At 46.9% G+C, this 14,619-nt stretch overlaps 1 protein-coding gene and 1 pseudogene across 1 annotated transcript in view; one reads left to right on the forward strand and one right to left on the reverse strand.

Annotated features, from left to right (window-relative positions):
• The window catches only part of LOC130704545 (cyclin-Y-like protein 1), a 91,159-nt gene extending 76,540 nt beyond the window's left edge, over positions 1-14,619 (forward strand). The window contains exons 6-8 of the mRNA XM_057539664.1: positions 12,886-12,915; positions 13,728-13,889; positions 14,409-14,619. Coding sequence (XP_057395647.1) covers positions 12,886-12,915; positions 13,728-13,889; positions 14,409-14,491 — 275 coding nt within the window. The 3' untranslated portion in view covers positions 14,492-14,619. The remainder of the gene's footprint in view (positions 1-12,885; positions 12,916-13,727; positions 13,890-14,408) is intronic.
• On the reverse strand, positions 5,576-6,091 carry LOC130707018 (thioredoxin, mitochondrial-like; annotated as a pseudogene).

The raw sequence follows: 14,619 nt of genomic DNA on the forward strand, positions 1-14,619 counted from the left end.
AAAGGAGAAGTAGTCCTCTCCCCTGCTGGGTATTGTTTTGTCTGCCTGTGATGCCTACCACTGTGGGCACCATCTTGCAACCACAAAGGAGCTAAGTTGACCCAGTGAAGAAGGATGGCATTGAGGCTGCCTGAACTGTTGGCCTCCAGACTTGTTGTTATGTGATACGATACACTGCTTATTTTTTAATACATTTGAGTCCCTGTTTTCTTTCACTTGCAACCAAGAACATTGTAACTACTACATGCAGTCTGTACACTTAGGATGAGATCTGCCCACTTAAACTTGGCTAATGAAGTCTCTGGAGGAGATTTAAGGAGAAAAATTTGTTCCCTTTTTTTTTCCACCAGAAAAATTGTTGTTTATCCTTCAAGAGCATTCAAGACCCACTCAAATGTCATTTCTGTCAAGCTGAGTGCTTTGTTATTGCCTGTACTCCCACAGCCCTCCCACTACTTCTCTATTACAGCACTTTACTCATATACTCTTTCCGCAAATATTTATTGAGTGCCTATTTTGGGCTTGGTAGTGTTTTAGGCACAGGGGTTACAGTAGGAAACTAAATGCATGGAGATTCCAATCTAGTAGAAGACAGACAATGAATGAAAAAATTTTAATGTGATGACTCTTATCAAAGGGAAAAAAAAAGAATTCTTGTAAAAGAGGGGGAAATAACTACCTTGAAATTTATTTTATTGTACTGTGATTCTCTGTTCATATGTCAGTTTTTTCCACTAGATTGTGTGTTCTTGTAACCTCACATCACCCACCACTTCCCTGGGGGATTGCATTTTCCAAAGATGGCTGCGAAAACCTCTCCCATCCCACAGGTTTTTCTGCAATGTGATCTTGCCATTCCCCATAGGGGAGGGATGTAGGAGGTCCTAAGTCTCCTCCTCTTGAATCTCAGTGGGCTTGTGATGGTTTTGACCCATGGACTGTGTTGGAAGTGATGCTCTAAAACTTCCATGGATAGGTCATAAAAGGCCGTGTAGTTTCTACCTGGGTCTCTTGGGACACTTGTTTTTTGGAAGTGCTTTTTCTTGGGACACTCCCTCTTGACACCTACATATAGATGCTCCACTTGACAGTCCCAGCTGAGTGAGCCTTCAAGTCATCCCAGGTTAGGTAAAGAAGCTTCCAGATGATTCCAGCCCCCAACCTCAAGTCATTCCTAGTTGTTCAAGTCTTCCCAACTGAGGCCCCAGATGTCATGAATCAGAGACAAGCCATCCCTGCTGTGCCCTCTCCAAATTCCTGATCCACCGTATCCATGTGCATAATAAAATGCCTGTTGGTTCACACCACTACTTTGGAGTGGTTTGTTACACAGCAGCAATGACTGGAACCCGCCAGATCTGCCTTTCTGTGAAATTTTAATCCAGTAGACAACTTTTTTTCTTTTCACCTGACCCAGTTGGTGATCAACTTACGCACTGAAGCTTGAGAACTTTCATCCATCTTACTTTCATCCCATTGAGTGTCGCTGTTGATGATATGCATGTGAAATGTCTAATCTTTTAAAACACAAATCTTCACCATTGATCTTAATATCCTGCTGCAGTGAGTTCCCCAGTTCAATTGTGTGTAGTGGGAAAAATGTGCCTCCTTTTATCCATTTTAAACATGCTTCCTTTTCATCTCATCTTGTCCTCTTGCTCTTCCCCAAGTAAAGTGATTTCCATTTTGTGGGTACCTAGACACAGAGAACTGAGTTGAGACAATAATCTTTCTGTGGTTGCCCAGAAGGCCTCGGGCGTGCTGCGACGGGGAGCAGTGGATTTTAGCTGGTGACTTAAAGGTGGTGGAACACTGTATTCTACTTAGTCACAAGTTTAGTTCCAAGCTGTCAAAAAATAGTCTAGATTCTGCAAGACACGACACAGTAGGTGTCCTCTTGTGGTGCTGGGAAGTAGAGCACAGTAGAAAGGGAAGAGCATTGGCCAGTACATAGGCAATCCGGATTCAAGTCTCATCTTGTGAGCCAGCTGTGTGCCCTTGGGCATAACACTTAGCCTCTCTGGACCTCATTCTCCTCAACTATAGAGTGAAGAGATTCAACCAGAGGGTTCTGGAGCACCCTTTTGCCTCTAACTTTGTATGAATTCTATGTATTTGCCAGTCATTTTGAAACATCTACTACATAAATCCACGGGAAGAAAAAGTTTGTATTCTAAACAGTTTGCCATTTTAGCTTCAAAGTGGAGTTGGAGAGAACCACCACTCCCCCCTAAAAAATTTTCTAGTTTTTAGAAAACTAATGTTATCATTTTCCAAAAACACAATCTAAATTAGGCTTCAATTACCAAAAATAGATCCTGCTGTGACTGTTAAGTGACAGGTCTTGCAACCTGAGTCCTTTTAGTTTGGGGGTGCACCCCAGGGCTCCCATCAGCCTTACTTTCATGAGCCTATCAATTCTCACGGTGCCATTGCTCGATGTTTGCATGGGGACAACTCCATTCTAAGTGATGAGAGTGAATGGATGGGGTGAACTGCTGCTGCATATGGCCACCTTGGGGAGGAGAAAGAATATTGTCCCAGTGAGCAGTGCAGTAGGAACTATTCAAGTGAATCTCTAGAAATCTGAAATCTCTTCCCAATTCTTTCTCTCCCTACAGAAGAAAAAAGGCAGTTACCATGTGGGACTTGGGGAAAGCATTCAGTCTCACTCAACCTGGACTCATTTCACTAATTTCCTGGTCTGCTTAATATTTCTTCAACAGTTGTGACTCTTAGAACTTCGTGGGCTCTAACCCACTTCTTAAGCTCTGCATCCTGTTTTGTCTTACTGAATTTTCTCTTTCCAATCCCAGGTGGGTGGGGGAAATGCTTCTCATCTCTGATTTTAAAATTCATTACAGAATCTCCACTATTGAAGTGCTACCATGCATTGAGAGGACAGATTGCTTTCACTGTTGGCTTAACAAACTCTATCAACAGCAACAAGTAGCATGACGAGGTTCTACTCCACAGAAACTTACTTGTAAGCTTAAGAAAACCCCTGCGGTCCTTAGACAAAACTTCAGAACAGCAGTAAAAGTAATAAAAAATATATCTAGTGTTTAGAAGAGCTTTTTGAAAATATTCTAAAGAAGAACCCCCCCACCCACACTTTCCTTAATAAGATATCTCATATGTGATCACACATATCCACTTCCTTATCATCAGTGTCATATGCGAGGATGTTTTAACGTTTTTGTTAAGGCTTTCAAGGAAGGCTTGAAAACAACACAGCAGCATCTATAATGCATAATACTGTCAGTTGTATCAATGGGAAAACTGAAGATCATGTAGGATGAATCACTTGGTTATTATTTGCTTATTTAAGTTATTTGGGTAAAACAAGTCAGAAGTGTCGCTTGTTTCTTAGAGCGGTGCTACCCCTGCGAGGCTGCCTTCGTGTGCTCAGTGACTCCTTGATTGTAGCTAAAAGGGGGACCCAGGGTTCCACACACCACATTCTGTTCCCCCTTCTGTCATTCCTGCTCACACTCTAGTGGGGGGATGAGTTTGAAGGCTTGTTGTCTTCAAAACCCTTCTGTCTACGTGGGCTATGCTGCATCATTGCTTGTTGCCCAAAGGCGCTCTGCAAAGATAATTTACTGCCTAAGAAAGTGGTATATACAGAACTGGTCAAGCCATGGGTTGCACTTTTTACAAAATTACTAAACAATTTTTTAAAGCAGTTTTAGGTTTACAGAAAATTGAGCAGATAGGGCTTCCCTGGTGGTGCAGTGGTTAACAATCCTCCTGCCAATGCAGGGGACACGGGTTTGATCCCTGGTCTGGGAAGATCCCACATGCCACAGAGCAACTAAGCCCATGTGCCACAACTACTGAGCTTGCGCTCTAGCGCCCGTGAGCCACAACTACTGAGCCCGCGTGCCACAACTACTGAAGCCTGTGCGCCTAGAGCCTGTGCTCCACAACAAGAGAAGCCACCACAATGAGAAGCCTGTGCACCATAACAAAGAGTGGCCCCGCTCACCACAACTAGAGAAAGCCCGCGTGCAGCAACGAAGACCCAACACAGCCAAAACTAAAGAAATAAAGTAAAATAAAATTTAAAAAAAGAAAATTGAGCAGATAGTACAGAGAGTTTCCATATATCCTCTCCTTTTCCCACTCACAGTTTCTCCTTAGTGCGGTTCTTAGTTCTCTTGCCTTAGTGCAGTTACAATTTATTACAATTGATGAACCAATATTCATATACCATTACTAACTAAAGTCCATAGTTTGCATTAGGATTCGCTCTTTGTGTTATACAGTTCCGTAGGTTTTGACAAATAATGTCATGTATCCATCAATACGGTATCCTACAGAATAGTTTCACTGCCTTAAATATCTCCTGTGTTTCACCTAATCATCACTTCCTCACCCCGCCTTGACCCTTGACCCCTGACCCCTGACTATCACATCTTTTTACTTTCTTTCCCAGAATGTCATATAGTTGGAGTCATTCAGTATGCAGCCAATAAAAGATTGGCTTCTTTTATTTAGCAATATGCACTTAAGGTTCCTTCGTGTCTTTTCATGGCTTGATAACTCATTTCTTTTTTTTTTTTTAATATCCTCTTTTTTTTAGAAGAAGAAATTACAAATAACAAAACAGTAGCAAAATGAGTAGAAAGTACAGCGACTTCTCATATACTCCCCCTGCCCTCACACATGCACAGCCTTCCCCATCATCAACATCCCACACCAGAGTGGTACATTTGTTACAATAAATGGACCTACATTGACACCTCGTTATCACCAATGACCGTGGATTGTATTAGGGTCCGCTGTTGGTACTGTATTCTATGGGTTGTTTTTTTTGGTAATTAATTAATTAATTTATTTATGGCTGTGTTGGGTCTTCGTTTCTGTGCGAGGGCTTTCTCTAGTTGTGGCAAGCGGGGGCCACTCTTCATCGCGGTGCGCGGGCCTCTCACTATCGCGGCCTCTCTTGTTGAGGAGCACAGGCTCCAGACGCGCAGGCTCAGTAATTGTGGCTCACGGGCCCAGTTGCTCCGCGGCATGTGGGATCTTCCCAGACCAGGGCTCAAACCCGTGTCCCCTGCATTAGCAGGCAGATTCTCAACCACTGCGCCACCAGGGAAGCCCTGGGTTTCTTTTTTGCTTCTTCTGTTTTTTTTTTTTTTTTTTTTTTTTTTTTACAAAACAGCAGCAGGAAAGAAAAATGCAGGAGGCAGATGAGCCAGGCACCGGGGTTCAGATCAGAAGGGAGCAGGGAGACCAAGCTGTTACTGCAGGCTGGCCCGGGGACTCTGTCCCAGCATCCTGGGAGCACGGCAACAAGCCCTAGAAGGAGCAGAGAGTGGGTGAGGAGACGGCTGTCCCAGCTCGGTGGCGGCACCGCTCCTTGGGCGGCCACCCTGGCGGTCAGCCAGGTTGGGAGCACTTGAGGCTCCTGTGTTTGGAGGCCTGGTCTCCAAAGCACGGACCCACAGGGGCCAGGCAGAGGGAGGAGGTAGGAAGGGCCGGCACAGAAGGGCTGTGAGTTCTATCTGGGTCCCCCGGGACCACGGGGCCCAGGTGGGCAGGGGCAGTCAGGACGCTTCCCTGCCTGTCAGACAATCAGCTTCTTCCGGAAGGTCTCCAGCTGGTCCTCATCCTTGATGCCCACAAACTTGTCCACCACATCCCCGTTCTTGATGGCCAGCACGGTGGGCACAGCTGATACCTCATACTCTATGGCGAGGTCTGTGTGGTCATCAATACCCGCCTTGGCCGTCACCACCTTTCCGTGCTGCTTGGCCACCACCTTCTCTGACCTTGGCCCCAGGATCTTGCAGCGACCACATCGCTGTGCATGGAAATCCACAACCACTGGTGTCTCACTGCTGACAACTCAGTCTTGAAAGTCTGGTCCATCCTGGATGTTAAAGGTCATTGTATAGACTCTGGTGGTGTATATTGACTGGGCTTGGCTGGGTGTTACTGTCAGGTTATTAGGACTGCGCTGTGGGGTCTGCAGGGCCCTGGAGGCAAGGGGCGCCCACTGACTCTGAGAGGGCTTCCTGCAGATTATGGAGGCCAGGAACCTCCCCAGGAGAAGTCGCTAAGCCATCTCCCTGCAGCGAGAGCAGAGGGGTGCACAGCGCGGCCCTCCCCACCGGTCAAGGACACTTCTGTTCCCTATTCATTTCTTTACTCACTGCCTGCCATCCAGCTTGCACACGTCCCCAGTCACCCAGTTGCCGCAGCCAATGGTATTTGTAGCTTTCCTGCCCCACGGACAACACTGGACAATTGCGAATGGAGCATCTACTGGCCAGGTACTGTGCTAGGTGCTCTGCTCCAGAAATGAGAAGCAGATGTGATCCCTACCCTCATGGGACTCACGTGATCAGTCATTCCTAATTAATACTCAGGTCCCTTGATTGCCACTGCTCCCTTTGGCAGGTTTAGTTAAATGCCACTTAAATCTCCCTATTTTTGAAGACCTCTTCTTTCCTTCCCTTCCTTCTCTTCCTTCCTTCTTGCTTTCCTTCTTCCCCTCCTTCCTTCCTTCTTTCCTTCCTTCCTTTCTTCCTTTCCTTATTATACATGTCTTCTCAAGGCAATCACTTCTATACCTACAGCTTCAATTACTTTGTGTATACTCTAATGACAACACAATTTTAAATGTTGTTTTCATTTACCAGTTTGTTTTTTTTTTTGGTTTATTCCTAGGTATTTTATTCTTTTTGCTGCAATGGTAAATGGGAGTGTTTCCATAATTTTTCTTTCAGATTTTTCATCATTAGTGTATAGGAATGCAAGAGATTTCTGTGCATTCATTTTGTATCCTGCAACGGTACCATATTCATTAATTAGCTCTAGCAGTTTTCTGGTGGCAGTTTTAGGATTCTCTATGTATAGCATCATGTCTTCCGCAAACAGTGACAGTTTTACTTCTTCTTTTCCAATTTGTATTCCTTTTATTTCTTTTTCTTCTCTGATTGCCGTGGCTAGGACTTCCAGAACTATGTTGAATAATAGTGGTGAGAGTGGACATCCTTGTCTCATTCCTGATCTTAGAGGAAATGCTTTCAGTTTTTCACCATTGAGAATGATGTTTGCTGTGGGTTTGTCATATATGGCCTTTATTATGTTGAGGTAGGTTCCCTCTATGCCCACTTTCTGGAGAGTTTTTATCAGAAATGGGTGTTGAATTTTGTCAAAAGCTTTTTCTGCATCTATTGAGATGATCATATGGTTTTTATTCTTCAATTTGTTAATATGCTGTATCACATTGATTGATTTGCGTATATTGAAGAATCCTTGCATCCCTGGGATAAATCCCACTTGATCGTGGTGTATGATCCTTTTAATGTGTTGTTGGATTCTGTTTGCTAGTATTTTGTTGAGGATTTTTGCATCTATATTCATCAGTGATATTGGTCTGTAATTTTCTTTTTTTGTAGTGTCTTTGTCTGGTTTTGGTATCAGGGTGATGGTGGCCTCATAGAACGAGTTTGGGAGTGTTCCTTCCTCTGCAATTTTTTGGAAGAGTTTGAGAAGGATAGGTGTTAGCTCTTCTCTAAATGTTTGATAGAATTCACCTGTGAAGCCATCTGGTCCTGGACTTTTGTTTGTTGGACGATTTTTAATCACAGTTTCAATTTCATTACTTGTGATTGGTCTGTTCATATTTTCTGTTTCTTCCTGGTTCAGTCTTGGAAGGTTATACCTTCCTAAAAATGTGTCCATTTCTTCCAAGTTGTCCATTTTATTGGCATAAAGTTGCTTGTAGTAGTCTCTTAGGATGCTTTGTATTTCTGCGGTGTCTGTTGTAACTTCTCCTTTTTCATTTCTGATTTTATTGATTTGAGTCCTCTCCCTATTTTTCTTGATGAGTCTGGCTAATGGCTTATCAATTTTGTTTATCTTCTCAAAGAACCAGCTTTTAGTTTTATTGATCTTTGCTATTGTTTTCTTTGTTTCTATTTCATTTATTTCTGCTCTGATCTTCATGATTTCTTTCCTTCTGCTAACTTTGGGTTTTGTTTGTTCTTCTTTCTCTAGTCCCTTTAGGTGTAAGGTTAGATTGTTTACTTGAGATTTTTCTTGTTTCTTTAGGTAGGCTTGTATAGCTATAAACTTCCCTCTTAGAACTGCTTTCGCTGCATCCCATAGGCTTTGGGTCGTCGTGTTTTTATTGTCATTTGTCTCTAGGTATTTTTTAATTTCCTCTTTGATTTCTTCAGTGATCTCTTGCTTATTTAGTAACGTATTGTTTAGCCTCCATGTGTTTGTCTTTTTTACGTTTTTTTCCCTGTAATTCATTTCTAATCTCATAGCGTTGTGGTAAGAAAAGATGCTTGATATGATTTCAATTTTTTTAAATTTACTGAGGCTTGATTTGTGACCCAAATTTTGATCTATCCTGGAGAATGTTCCGTGCGCACTTGAGAAGAACGTGTAATCTGCTGTTTTTGGATGGAATGTCCTATATATATCAATTAAATCTATCTGGTCTATTGTGTCATGTAAAGCTTCTGTTTCCTTATTTATTTTCATTTTGGATGATTTGTCCATTGGTGTAAGTGAGGTGTTAAAGTCCCCCACTATGATTGTGTTACTGTCAATTTCCTCTTTTATAGCTGTTAGCAGTTGCCTTATGTATTGAGGTGCTCCTGTATTGGGTGCATATATATTTATAATTGTTATATCTTCTTCTTGGATTGATCCCTTGATCATTATGTAGTGTCCTTCCTTGTCTCTTGTAACATTCTTTATTTTAAAGTCTATTTTATCTGATATGAGTATAGCTACTCCAGCTTTCTTTTGATTTCCATTCGCATGGAATATCTTTTTCCATCCCCTCACTTTCAGTCTGTATGTGTCCCTAGGTCTGAAGTGGGTCTCTTGTAGACAGCATATATGTGGGTCTTGTTTTTGTATCCATTCAGCGAGCTTGTGTCTTTTGGTTGGAGCATTTAATCCATTTACATTTAAGGTAATTATCGCTATGTATGTTCCTATTACCATTGTCTTACTTGTTTTGGGTTTGTTTTTGTAGGTCTTTTCCTTCTCTTGTGTCTCCCACTTAGAGAAGTTCCTTTAGCATTTGTTGTAGAGCTGGTTTGGTGGTGCTGAATTCTCTTAGCTTTTGCTTGTCTGTAAAGCTTTTGATTTCTCCCTCAAATCTGAATGAGATCTTTGCCAGGTAGAGTAATCTTGGTTGTAGGCTCTTCCCTTTCATCATTTTAAATATATCGTGCCACTCCCTTCTGGCTTGTAGACTTTCTGCCGAGAAATCAGCTGCTAACCTTATGGGAGTTCCCTTGTATGTTATTTGTTGTTTTTCCCTTGCTGCTTTCAATAATTTTTCTTTGTCTTTAATTTTTGCCAATTTGATTACTGTGTGTCTCGGCGTGTTTCTCCTTGGGTTTATCCTGTATGGGACTCTCTGTGCTTCCTGGACTTGGGTGGCTATTTCCTTTCCCATGTTAGGGAAGTTTTCAACTATAATCTCTTCGAATATTTTCTTGGGTCCTTTCTCTCTCACTTCTCCTTCTGGGACCCCTATAATGCGAATGTTGTTACGTTTAATGTTGTCCCAGAGGTCTCTTAGGCTGTCGTCATTTCTTTTCATTCTTTTTTCTTTATTCTGTTCTGCGGCAGTGAATCCCACCATTCTGTCTTCCAGGTCACTTATCCGTTCTTCTGCCTCCGTTATTCTGCTATTGATTCCTTCTAGTGTAGTTTTCATTTCAGTTGCTGTATTGTTCATCTCTGTTTGTTCTTTAATTCTTCTAGGTCTTTGTTAAACATTTCTGGCATCTTCTTGATCTTTGCCTCCATTCTTTTTCCAAGGTCCTGGATCATCTTCACTGTCATTATTCTGAATTCTTTTTCTGGAAACCACTTCATTTAGTTGCTTTTCTGGGGTTTTATCTTGTTCCTTCATCTGGTACAGAGTCCTCTGCCTTTTCATTTTGTCTGTCTTCTGTGATTGTGGTTTTCATTCCTTAGGCTGCAGGATTGTAGTTCTTCTTCTTCCTGCTATCTGCCCTCTGGTGGATGAGGCTATCTAAGAGGCTTGTGCAAGTTTCCTTACGGGAGGGACTGGTGGTGGGTAGAGCTGGGTGTTGCTCTGGTGGGCAGAGCTCAGTCAAACTTTATTCCGCTTGTCTGCTGATGGGTGGGGCTGGGTTCCCTCCCTGTTGGTTGTTTGGCCTGAGGCGACCAACACTGGAGCCTACCCGGGCTCTTTGGTGGGGCTAATGGCGGACTCTGGGAGGGCTCTCGCCAAGGAGTACTTCCTAGAACTTCTGCTGCCAGTGTCCTTGTCCCTTGGTGAGCCAAAGCCACCGCCTGCCTCTGCAGTAGATCCTCCAACACTAGCAGGTAGGTCTGGTTCAGTCTCCCCTGGGGTCACTGCTCCTTCCCCTGGGTCCTGATACGCACACTACTTTGTGTGTGCCCTCCAAGAGTGAAGTCTCTGGGACTTCCCTGGTGGCGCAGCAGTTAAGAATCCGCCTGCCAATGCAGGGGACATGGGTTCCATCCCTGTTCCGGGAAGATCCCACATGCCGCAGAGCAACCAAGCCCATGTGCCACAACTACTGAGCCTGCGCTCTAGAGCCCGCGAGCCACAACTACTGAGCCCGCGTGCCACAACTACTGAAGCCCGCGCCTAGAGCCCACGCTCTACAACAAGAGAAGCCACTGCAATGAGAAGCCTGCACACTGCATCGAAGAGTAGCACCCTCTCGCCACAACTAGAGAAAGCCTGCCTGCAGCAACGAAGACCCAACGCAGCCAAAAATAAATAACTAGATAAATTTATAAAGAAAGAAAAAACAGCGATGTCTCTGTTTCCCCCAGTCCTGTCAAAGTTCTGCAATCAAATCCCGCTAGCCTTCAGAGTAATTCTCTAGGAATTCCTCCTCCTGTTGCCGGACCCCCAGGTTGGGAAGCCTGAAGTGGGGTTCAAAACCTGCACTCCAGTGGGCGGATTTCTGTGGTATAATTGTTCTCCAGTTTGTGAGTCACCCCCCCATCAGTTATGCAATTCGATTTTATTGTGATTGCGCCTCTCCTACCATCTCATTGCAGCTCTCATTTGTCTTTGGATGTGGGGTATCTTTTTTGGTGATTTCCAGTGTCTTCCTGGCGATGACTGTCAGGAAGCAGGGTGACTTCTGATGGGGGAATTAGAGATGCTTCCTGCAGAAAGTGACAAGTAGGCTGAGCCCTGGAGGATGGGGGGCTTTCACTCCAGCTGTAGCCTGGGATGGGTATAGGGTGTCTGGAAGAGGAAAAGACCAGAAAAGTCAAATTTATTCCATCGCAAATGAAAATAGCATGCTTTTCTTGATTTTGTATTGTTTTTTTTATTTTTTTGAGAAAATGATACCAAATGTATTGACTTCACAGAGCAGCATGACACCTTTTCAAGGCAGGTGCCCCTTGCCATCTGGAGCATAACAGAGCTCCAGACTCTCGTCCATCCACCTCTGCATTCTCAGAAAATCAGATTTCTCGGGAAAAGCAGGAAGAGGCCAGGCAGGGGCTGCTCTCTTCTCTGATCCAACTCCAGGGAACCCCACCCACTGTGGCAGCAGCAGGGGTGCAGGGGGAGGCCAGTGCCATGCACCCATGGGGGTGCTTTGTGTCTCCAGGCATGGCCTCTGCAGCCGTGATTGGAGGAAGTGAGTCAGCCTGGCATCATCTCTCCTCCCAAACAATAATGCTGAGCCTCAGATACCCTTTAACTGGGCTCTTGATTCCTGAGTCTCTGGTTCCATACCCCAACCACGTGGCCCACTGGTCACTTCGGGTTTAGCTTTCATACCCCTTCAGCTCTTTACTTCCTTCGCCGCCACCCCAAAGCTCTCTTCTTGGGGAGCTGGCTGAGCTCACTCCTGCACACCTTGCTAGTGTTAGAACTCCTGGTCCCCACGGGCCCCAAAGATTGCAGTCCTGGCTGCTATGGCTGCTGCAGACCGAGAGCTCCGCCAGGGAGTTCCAGGGACTCTCAGTGTTGGGGAGCCAGGCAACTATGGTCCAGGGTTGTGAGGGGCTCCAGCCACAGGGGATCAAGGATGGTTCTGACTGGGAGGGTCAGGGTCCGCTTTCCAGAGGAAGGGGCAACAGGTGGGGCCTGGGAGAATCAGGAACATTCAATGTGTTCCAGCACTGTTTTCAAGCAGCCTTCAGGCCTTCAGCAGTGCTTGCCCTGATTTCAGCCGGGTCCTGCAAAATGAAACACACCTCTCCACAAGGACTTACTGCTGTCGGAAGAGGTTTCTCTGGACGAAGGGAGAAGGTTATATAACGGCCCCCCAGACACACACTCGTAAATCACCAACCCTATTTCAGATGAACTAACATCCCGGCTCAGAGGGCGTGACACTCACTTCCTTCGCCTCTTCCTGCCCGAGTCAAACCACCATGCCCTAAATTACTTTGCCAAGAGTCCCGCATTCACTGTGAAGGGGGCTGCAGCTGCACGCCTTCCTTCCCAAATCTGTAAGGTTTTGTTTGTTTTTGTTTTGACCAAACCTGGCTTGGAAGGCAGAGAGAAAAAAGAACTTCTGTGCTTCCCACAAACAACCCCCAACCAATCAGTCCACAGACATTAAAAGACACGCAACAAAACCCCTATCTGATGGTTGGGTTTTTCTGGAACAAGGCCCGCAAACCCCGTCTCCAGATTACTCTAGGCCCACGCATGCAGGTCCACTGAGGACAGGTCACCCGCCTCCCCAGCAGCCCTTGCCAAGCTCAGGGCTGTGGCTCACCTTCTCAGGAAGAAGCAGGCAGGGGTCCTTCCTCCCTGTGTCTCCCAGCCTGGGGCAGCCCCCCCGTAGGCGGGCTGTGGGCTCAGGGAGTGGAGGGGCAACCAGTGTGGATCCACTCACGGAATGTTCTTTCGGTTTCCAGCCAAGGCTGCTGCAGCTGTGGTGGGAGGAGGTAAGTCCCTGCCGCGAGAACCTGCTCCTGGCCCATCCCCAGGCCCTGGGACCTGGAGAGCCGCTGGCCTTGCACCTGCCCCAGGCTTCCTGTACGTTGTAGGGTGGGAGGCGCTGGAATGAGAAAACTGAGGAGCTTCCCTGCTCGCACAGAGGCAGCCCCAGCAGGGGCCCAACCTCCTTGCCCAGCCTCCACCCCGTGACTTTGGATGTGGCTTTGAACTCCTCTGGGTTCAGCTTTCCTCGTGAAAAACAGGCCAAGGCTGCCCGTTCAGGGTTATCGTGAGGGTTACGTAGGATGAGACATGCGCACAGTCTGGACCCAGGAGGTGTGTTAAGGAGAAGCCATTGGCTCAGCGACTCTGGCTTCCGAGTGCTCCGCGGTGACGCCGTGGAGACCCAGAGTTGGGACCCAAGCAGGGCTCAGACCGTGCTCCTTGCTTTATGCTGGGCCCTGGGTAAGATTTGCTTGTATTAAAGATTTCCTCAGCGAAGACAAGAAGCTTGCACACCTCCGCCCCGCCCCCAACTTAGTTCCAGGATTTTACTAAGGCAGAAACAGGCCTTTCCCCAGGAAGGTCCTGCTGCGGATCAGAGGCCTGACCCCGGTGACCCCGCGGCCCTCCCCTCCGCTTTCCCCACCAGCTGTGCCGCCCTCGACTCCTGACTGCGGGCCGTGCCTGGAATCTCTCCCAAGCTCAGGCTTTACCCCTTCTCCAGGCTCCCTGAAGTCCCCCAAGCTTGATGTGCTGTGCGTGTGTGATTTGGGGGCGTGTCCATCTCCCCCTCAACCCAGCTCCTCTCTCCCTACAGCCCTGGCCGTGGTGGCTGTGCCCACGGTGCTGGGCGCCATGGGCTTCACCGGGGCAGGAATCGCCGCCTCCTCCTTAGCGGCTAAGATGATGTCATCGGCCGCCATCGCCAATGGGGGCGGAGTTGCCGCCGGCAGCCTCGTGGCCACTCTCCAGTCCGTGGGTAAGTGTCCCCGATGGGCTTGCTGTGGAGGGTGAGGGAGGACAAGAGCCTCAGAGCATCCAGCCCTGACCTTAGCCCTGGTGAGCCCCAGTCTGCCTGTGCCTTTGTCTCACCCTCCGTGGTCACTCTCTCTCTGGGTCTCTGAAGCAGGCATGTTGCCGGGGGCAGGTGCTCTGGCCTAGGGTGTGCTCGGCTCAGGCTGACTCTGCCCAAAGCAGACTTTCTGAGTTAGCTGGGGCATCTCTGTCCCACCTGGGGTTCAGCCTTCTTTCCCAGAGAGTGAGGCAGCTCCCAGCCATCGGTTTCACCACTGGAGTTCATGCCTTTGGGTACCTGCTTGCAGCAGCCTTTCCCAAACAGAGATCCTCAGGGGTTGGGGAAACAGAGAAGGGTTCTGGGTGGGATCTCTGGGCCTGAGGCCCTCCTGACAGGCCCTGGAGTCTCGGACCCCATGGTTCTGCCCCACAAGCTGCCCCAGGCTGCCTGTCCCATTCTACTCACCCTCTGCTTCTCCCCCAGGATCAGCTGGACTCTCCCTGTCATCCAGAGTCCTCCTGGGATCTGCTGGGTTTGACCTTGTGTCCCCCGTGGTGGGCTTGTGACAGCACCCTGTCACTCCCTTTGCAGAGAAGAGGACCAGGTAGTGCCCTGCTCGCCAGCCTGATGCAGTAAGGGCCCAAACGCTGCACCCCCAGAGGAAAATAAGAAATAAAAATGAGTTGTTGCAGCC

This window comes from Balaenoptera acutorostrata, unplaced genomic scaffold, assembly GCF_949987535.1.
Source record: "Balaenoptera acutorostrata unplaced genomic scaffold, mBalAcu1.1 scaffold_663, whole genome shotgun sequence".
NCBI lineage: Eukaryota > Metazoa > Chordata > Mammalia > Artiodactyla > Balaenopteridae > Balaenoptera > Balaenoptera acutorostrata.